This window comes from Sinocyclocheilus rhinocerous, unplaced genomic scaffold (genome assembly GCF_001515625.1).
Source record: "Sinocyclocheilus rhinocerous isolate Xijiao unplaced genomic scaffold, SAMN03320098_v1.1 scaffold295, whole genome shotgun sequence".
Taxonomy (NCBI): Eukaryota; Metazoa; Chordata; class Actinopteri; order Cypriniformes; family Cyprinidae; genus Sinocyclocheilus; species Sinocyclocheilus rhinocerous.
In genome coordinates, this window is record NW_015647035.1 from 2615049 (window position 1) to 2622677 (window position 7629).

The window sequence follows — 7629 nt, forward strand, 5'->3', positions numbered from 1 at the left end:
TACCTGCTGGGGCACACTCTAATTCAAAGTAAACAGAAATTGTATAATGTAGGTTTTTTTGACGGCAGAATGGAGCGACGCACATCTAGGGCTGAGGGGGAGCGAGCGGAGAGGAGAGTGAGGTTCCGCGTGGCGTCGGCGCTCAGCGGTCGCGTGCTGCAGGAGGTGTTCAGAGAGCACGCGCTCGAAGACTCAGCGGACACGGACACCACCGTGAGCTCAGAGCCAGAGCGCTCCACCTCGCCCGGCATCACGGAGGCAAACAGCCATTTGAGCGGCCTGATGGGGCCAGAACCGGAGGACAGCGGCAGCGAACCGGACGAGCTGCTCATGTACGCTAGTGCAAGCAAGGAGAAGCTTTTCACCGGAAAACGCGTGAACATCTTCAGTAAGAACGGAACTATTCGAGGCGTGAGAGATAAAGTCAGCGCGGGACAGGTGTTGTTTAACAACCTCTCCCAAATGTATGGGGTAAGTTTTATTTGGAGCAATATAATTAATACATTTACTGATGTTTAATACAGCTGTGAAAAGATTTTTCTGTAGACCTATAAGAGAAGAAAGGGAGAATGGATGGATGAGTTTTTAATAGCTGGAAAAAGGAACTCAATGAGCCTTATAATGACGGACTAATTAGGCTACTGTGAGAAAGAGGCTATGTTTACCGAATAACATGTCCAGGTTATATTTCACCTAAAATCGCAAGAAATATTAAATAATAACATGCTTAGAAAAATAAAGATGTGTGCATTGATGACAGCTAAGCACAAGAATATAGGCATTTTTATACAGAATATAATTTATTTTTCCTTTTGATTTGAGGGTGTTTTCATGAGATGCACCCAACACAATTGTCATATTCAGAGGAAAATTATGACTTTACTTCATATATATCACCCATTAACAGATTGGTATAATAATATAAGAATTATTACATTACCATGTAAAAGTATTACCAAGGGTTACAACCAGTAAAAAGTTTGAACACACCACACATTCTTTATTATTACTTTAAAAAATTTTTAAACTACATTAAAACTATTTATATGTGGCACAATTTATATTTGTGTAGAAACTTTTAGATCAAAGATTTTTAAATAAATTAGGTTATAAATTCAGTTAGATATGTTCAAACTTTACCGCTAGAGTACATATTTTTCACTTCAGTCTTTTGGCATAGTGTTTTCAGTGTATAATGTTACTATTATTAACCTGTACATTACTTACTCTTGAAGAAATATATATATACATATTTATCCTGCTAATTCTATAACAAGTTAATTTCAGATTTGTAAACTATTTCATCATTAATCTATAATATGTGTCTAATAAATGAATAAATAATGTGTGTCTTTCAAAGGATTCCCTTATTATGAACCGGCCTAAAAGACCATGAGATTTTGTCTGAAAACAGCCCTGGATGTCCTGCAGCAGAGGATGCTGGGTCACAACGTCACCCTGGGTGGATGTGCAACAGGCTTGAGTGTGTGAAAGTGATGATCAGCGGCCAATGTTTTTTGTTTATAAGTGCTTCTCGATATTTGTGTATATTGTAGTTCTGTAAATATATTTATATTCTCTTTTTGCAAAAGCATTTTTGAAAAAAGGAACCGAAGGTATCTGTAAAGTCAAATGGTTGCTTGGAGCATTCTGTTTGCCTATGTTTGAGGTGTCTTTTCTTTATTTTGACCTTTCATTGTTTGTGATTAAATTATCATGATTTTTTTAGACAATAAGATGTTTTAATCAAGTTTTATACATATTATACATACAGTTTTAATGCAATAAAAACAAAAAAGTCATACAAACCTTTTTATTTTTGTTCATAAATTTTGGAATATTAATTTTTTATTCATCTAGTATCAGTTATGTGTGCATTCTAATATCAAAAATTATTTTGCTAACCCGGCTCTTCAAGTTAGCTTTTTGTTTTTTATTCATCTGATAAAAATGTACAGTAACTTTGATTTGCCACCACTTTGACAAGCAATGTGAATTATGTGCAAACTGGATTTTCATCTGATTTTAGAGTGATAATCTCTTATAATAGTTGAGATTTCAGAAGACAGTTAGGAGAGCGAAGACCCCGTACAGAAGAGCGCAGGGATAGGCCACCAGCAGCTGCTGCCCACTCATGTCAAGAGTGGAACTGAAGATCTTAGAAGCTGATAGACTGCACCAGCCAATCACAAACAAGGCCAACAGCGTTCCCAAGAGCCCTCTGCATTAAAATAAAAGCCACTTGTTATTCACATGCAACATACTTGAAATTATACAGTCTTCAAAATAAAGGTTCCAAAAAGGTTTTTTTGAATTTTGGGTTCCCCAAAGAAGTTTTCAGTAAACGGTTCTTTAAACAGCATTGTTTTTATAAGTGTGAAGTACATTTGAACAATCTAAAAAAACATTTTCCACTATAAATAACTTTTTATTCAACAGGTTCCATGAATGTTAAAGGTCTGTTCACACCAAGCATGATAATTATAACGATAACAATAAAGACAAGTTTAAAAAACTGTTCTAAAGTTAAAAGAATATCAAGAGTCCACACCGCAACTATAATGATAATGGCACAGAGGAACAATGTGATTAGAATCACTTTCAAAAAATAATAAAAACTTTAATAGCCAATCAGAATCCATCCTGCTTTAAAGAACTTGAACATCTAAAGAAATAGTTGACCCAAAAATGAAAATTTGCTGGAAATTTACACACACCCAAGCCATCCAAGATGCAGATGAGTTTGTTTCTCATCAGAACAGATTTGGAGAAATGTAGCATTACATCACTTGCTCACCAGTGGATCATCTGCAGTGAATGGGTGCCGTCAGAATGAGAGTCTAAAGAGCTAATAAAAACATCACAATAATCCTCAAGTAATCCACACGACTCGTTATTATGGATTATCGACTCGTATTTTGGCCAGAAGTGACAGTTTAAAGTTAAAACGTCTTAATGATGGATTTGTTTCTTCTAAATGCACAGCTTTTCGGTTCACAAGATGTACAATGATGAACTGGAGTCATGTGGATTATTGTGATGCTTTTATCAGCTATGTGAACTCTCATTCTGACTGTACCATGGTGCGTTGGTTTAGATGCTAATATATTTATGGTTATAGTTATCATTCTTGTATGGAAAGAGTGTATGGAAAATGTAAATAGATTTGGACATATTTAGTGGTCTAAAACTTTTATTTATTATTTGTTGTGGCTATAAAACACTCAAAGAAGTGGTAAATGTTTCTATACAGTTATGGATACTCACTGAAGGGAATAAAGAACAGCAAAGGCAGAGAGTCCCACCATTGGCAGGAGGCAGTATCCCAGCACACTCGCCACACAGCCACAGGATATGCTGTAACTGCTCATCAGGTTCAACAGCATGTACATCCCAACACATCCCAGAGCACTGATGCCATACACATACCCAAAGTGTGCTTTCCCTGCCTGCCAAGAGAATACACACACAGATCCACAGGTACATGCTCTGGACATTACATATGTTTTCATTTCCTCAGTGCAATACAATTTACTGTGTACCTCTAGTTAATGGTTTCACAAAGGTTCAGGATGTACCATTAATAGTGTGGCTCCCAGAGCAATGCAGAAGAGAACAGGCCCAGTGAGGTCTGTCTCATTCATAATACTGCCATCAGCAGGCTTCAGTGGATTTAACACAGTCAGATTCTTCTGCCAAATATGGTCAAAGTTAATGCCCAACTCTGGGGGAAAAAAAATACACATATTTTTCATAAAAAAAATATATTTCTATTAAGTTTGATTAATGCATAAAATGCCCTTTCTTTTTTAAAGCTGAAGTTTGCAGTGTTAAAGGGATAGTTCACCCAAAAATGAAAATTTGCCTCATGTTTTTCCAAACCTGTATGAGTTTCTTTCTTTTGTTGAAGACAAATATATAAAAAAAAATTATATATATATAGAGAGAGAGAGAGAGAGAGAGAGAGAGAGAGAGAGAATATGTTGGTAACCAGTTGCTGGTAGCCATGGACTTTAATAATATTATTTTTTCCATACTATGGAAGTGAATACCGGGAACATTCTTCAAAATATCTTCTTTTGTGTTTATCAGATGAAGAAACTAATACAGGTTTGGAACACCTTGAGGGTAAGTAAATGATGACAAAATGTTCATTTTTGGGTTGACTATCCCTTTAGGGTGTGGTCACATTTGAGAAATATCTGCAAAATTTCGCAGGAAAAGGTCGATTGTCGATAGTTTTGTGATGTATGAAGCACAGCTCACACAGAGGTCACTTTCAAATCAATTAGAATTCATTTCACATAAAGAACTTTAAAACTGTTGCAAAATCTGCGTGGGGAAATTTTTCACCTTCACACGAAATTCCCAGTGGTGTGGATTACTTTATTTTGCAACGCAGAAGTAAGCTATTTTCTGTGAATGTGCGATACGTCTACTTCATTAGCCGCTATGGGTAAATAACAAGAAGAATAACAAAGTGCAGTAAACGGTACAACTATTTGCTCTTCAAACCAGTGTTTATGATTATGAAAAGACATTAAAATAATATGATAACAAATACCAGTGTGCAGTATCAAAAAGCATAAACTGACTGTTTTACGACAGGTAAAACAGGTAAACAGATGGATAAAAATTAGTGAATTTAGCCTATGAAAATTTGTGACTTGACTCGCCCTTGACCCGACCAATGGCTTAAGTTGGGGTGGGGCAAGGTTTTTTTTTCCGTTTTGAAAAATAAAATAAAAAATCACACACAGACACATATGTGTGTGTGTGTGTGTGCGTGTATAACTTTTTTTTTTTTGCGGTTCTGTTCAGTGGTGCAAAATTACACACTTCAGCTTAAAGATGTTTTCTTATAGATTATACAGGTGCATCTCAATAAATTAGAATGTCGTGGAAAAGTTCATTTATTTCAGTAATTCAACTCAAATTGTGAAACTCGTGTATTAAATAAATTCAGTGCACACAGACTGAAGTAGTTTAAGTCTTTGGTTCTTTTAATTGTGATGATTTTCCACGACATTCTAATTTATTGAGATGCACCTGTATTTATTACCTTCTAAGAGTGGCGGCTCTTCCTCATATGAGTCTATATATTCTGTTTGCTCGGGTAGCGCTACAGGCTGATACACTTGTCCACTATAAGATGCTGTAGTGGTATATTCATCTGCTAAATGTGCGGAATTATCACTGATGATCAGATGGTAAATAATGAATCAACATTTACATTGCACACAGAAACACATTAGCTGATATACCTTAATAAATGAGATATCAAACACATGTATGCATTTACACTTACACTTCATGGTATTCTGGATTGACGTAGACTGGATCATAGCCATATACATCCTCCTGCTGACCATCCATATAATATCCAGACTGATAGAAGTCTTGTTCAAAGTTTTGAAAGTCTCCCATTCTGCTTAAAGTAATGAGGAATGTCTACACAAGTTCATTTGTGGTATAAAACCGTTCTGAATTTAAGTTCTTACCTTTCCGTGTCCTTTAAAGTCAGGGTTTGATTTGAAGATCTTGGTTTGTTTGTACCGAGTCTTTGCTTGGTCACTGAGCAGCTGTTTTGCTGTATGTGTGTATGAGATGCTATTAATAGTCTTCTATATTTGCTTGTGGGACATGAGCAGCACTGTCAGTGTGCTGGCAGGTCATGTTGTAAAGCCATCCTGATGATCTCTGGATCTACTGACTGATGACATGCTCATCACTCAATGTTCAGTACAACTGCTGTACAATTAAATCATATCCTCTGTATCTGTTCATGAAAATGAACACAGTTACAGAAATAAAGGCAGGACAAAAAATGACATTCTTGTTATTTGAAGATATACACCTTAAAATAAAGAGACAAACATCAGTAAAGATTATGTCTAACACTTTATAACAGCAAAAAATGCAGCATCTTTACAGTATAGGCTCAATGTTTGCAAATGTTTACAAAAATGTCTAAATACAGCATTGACTTTCACATTAGTTTTTTTTTTTTAGGCAAAGGAACTAATACAATACATTTCCCCTAATATGAATCACCTCTTAATGAAACAGTATAGTATTTTTTAGATTTTCAAAAATACATCATTACTTAGAAAAATGACCTTACATGATAACAATTTCACCATCTTCCCATTAAAATTTTATTTTAGTTACATTTAGTTATGTTATTGTTCGATGTCTATGAAACAATCCAGCTATAAAAACTGCATCAGAAGACATAAATCAAAAAGGTCAAAGTTATGTCCATGTTCAGTAAACTGCTAGACTATTTTTTTTATATTAAATACTGTTTGAATTGTTTGTTTGCACTAAAATGACAATTTAATATTGTGGGTGGTTTTATGCCAAGACTTTTTAAGTCCTCCTGAATATTATTTCACTCAGTGTCCCTCATGTCTAATCTTCAATGCCAACATTATCAGTGTTGATAAACAGGCATTTCTACATTTAAAAAAAAATATTTGGGCTTCTTATAATTTGTAGTTTAGACATTCATGAACACTTCCAGGTATTTCATAGCTGATATGCAATATTTAACTTATACTTTGACATTATTTAGCTCTCTTATCTGTGATGAGGTCAGATGATCTACAGGTCTGGCACACTGGAGCTCATACTGGAAACTGGTGCTTGGGTTAAAAAGCTTGCATGGGATTCCTTCTCTTCATTCCTGTGGAAAAGACAGACAGATAACTGCAAATTATGTCTATGTGCGATAGGGCAGAACAAAAAGTCTGCAGAAAGTATTCACCGCCATTGTTTTTCTCTTTCTGGTGCTCTGCAAAGTCAAAGTGATGTTTTGAACTGACATGTTTTTAAACTTTTGTATGAATAATAATTGATGACGTTCAGAATTATATTAAAAAAAGATGACTTGATTGATAAGTGTCCAATCTTATTTGATCAACCAGAAAACCATAGATTTGTAGGCATGTCTCACCCTGGACTGCTGCTACACTGGTTCCCATCAGACTCCGTCAGAGCTGGAGCATGAATTGGTTTCCTTCAGAATTGTAGAAAACAAAAGTGCCATGAAAATACACATTTGTTACTCCTTTGATTCAGTGTCCTGAAATTTCTGAAGCTGCTTTTTATACTCATAAATTGAGAGGTGCAAATAAGCTCAAGGTTTACATTTTTATTATTATTTATTTTTTTACTATGTCATTATTACTATCTTTGTCTCACCAACTCTGCTTTTTCTTTCAAGGTAGATGATACCATACCAAAGAGATTATGACAAATTTACAATTTATCTTAATATGTAAGATAATAATAAATACTTACTTTGATTTCAGGTTATTCATTTTAGCAAAGACCAGTCTCAGAACTCTCTCTTTTTGCTCCCAGGTCATCTCTGATATGTTCACTTTTGCTTTCTTCAGATTGCTGATGAAATAACACAAAAAAGCATCTTTTAGTTATCATTTCATCAGAAGAGAATTTTGAAAATTGTCTAAAAAAACACAAAATAAGCATAAGATCCTCACCCCTTTTCAGCCTCGTCCATACCAATGGAAGTGCTGTGTGGTGTTCTGTTGATGGTGTGAATGTGAGCGTTCTCCCTTCTGCCTGATAGGAACTCATCCATCCGCCTGCTATGATTTACTT

At 35.3% G+C, this 7629-nt stretch overlaps 3 protein-coding genes across 3 annotated transcripts; 1 reads left to right on the plus strand and 2 right to left on the minus strand.

The window, feature by feature from the left end:
• LOC107708472 (glutaredoxin domain-containing cysteine-rich protein 1-like) lies at window positions 1-1605 on the plus strand. The gene is made up of 2 exons (XM_016512720.1): window positions 1-471; window positions 1361-1605. The coding sequence occupies exons 1-2, from the start codon at window positions 70-72 to the stop codon at window positions 1394-1396; spliced, it is 438 nt and encodes a 145-aa protein (XP_016368206.1). The 5' UTR covers window positions 1-69; the 3' UTR covers window positions 1397-1605.
• Window positions 1606-1919: 314 nt separating this feature from the next.
• LOC107708471 (protein YIPF7-like) lies at window positions 1920-5937 on the minus strand. Its single transcript, XM_016512719.1, has 6 exons — window positions 5502-5937; window positions 5309-5428; window positions 5063-5196; window positions 3579-3724; window positions 3268-3449; window positions 1920-2221 (listed from the first exon to the last, which is right to left on the minus strand). Exons 2-6 carry the CDS (start codon window positions 5425-5427, stop codon window positions 2059-2061), a joined length of 744 nt encoding a protein of 247 aa, XP_016368205.1. The 5' UTR covers window position 5428; window positions 5502-5937; the 3' UTR covers window positions 1920-2058.
• A 548-nt stretch (window positions 5938-6485) lies between these two features.
• Window positions 6486-7629, minus strand: LOC107708474 (basal body-orientation factor 1-like). Its single transcript, XM_016512721.1, has 4 exons — window positions 7509-7629; window positions 7306-7407; window positions 6959-7021; window positions 6486-6688 (listed from the first exon to the last, which is right to left on the minus strand). Exons 1-4 carry the CDS (start codon window positions 7607-7609, stop codon window positions 6607-6609), a joined length of 348 nt encoding a protein of 115 aa, XP_016368207.1. The 5' UTR covers window positions 7610-7629; the 3' UTR covers window positions 6486-6606.

What these genes read in the sequence shown, in the direction of transcription:
- LOC107708471 (XM_016512719.1), bottom strand. Translation starts at nt 5,427, where the DNA reads ATGGGAGACTTTCAAAACTTTGAACAAGACTTCTATCAGTCTGGATAT. An exon ending in AATCCAGAATACCATGAAGT is followed by an intron (nt 5,197 to 5,308) that starts GTAAGTGTAAAT and finishes TCTGATCATCAG; the next exon opens with TGATAATTCCGCACATTTAG. An exon ending in TGGGAGCCACACTATTAATG is followed by an intron (nt 3,450 to 3,578) that starts GTACATCCTGAA and finishes TTCTCTTGGCAG; the next exon opens with GCAGGGAAAGCACACTTTGG.
- LOC107708472 (XM_016512720.1), top strand. Translation starts at nt 70, where the DNA reads ATGGAGCGACGCACATCTAGGGCTGAGGGGGAGCGAGCGGAGAGGAGA. An exon ending in ACCTCTCCCAAATGTATGGG is followed by an intron (nt 472 to 1,360) that starts GTAAGTTTTATT and finishes TGTCTTTCAAAG; the next exon opens with GATTCCCTTATTATGAACCG.
- LOC107708474 (XM_016512721.1), bottom strand. Translation starts at nt 7,609, where the DNA reads ATGGATGAGTTCCTATCAGGCAGAAGGGAGAACGCTCACATTCACACC. An exon ending in ATGAATAACCTGAAATCAAA is followed by an intron (nt 7,022 to 7,305) that starts GTAAGTATTTAT and finishes ACAATTCTGAAG; the next exon opens with GAAACCAATTCATGCTCCAG. An exon ending in CAGTGTAGCAGCAGTCCAGG is followed by an intron (nt 6,689 to 6,958) that starts GTGAGACATGCC and finishes TCTTTTCCACAG; the next exon opens with GAATGAAGAGAAGGAATCCC.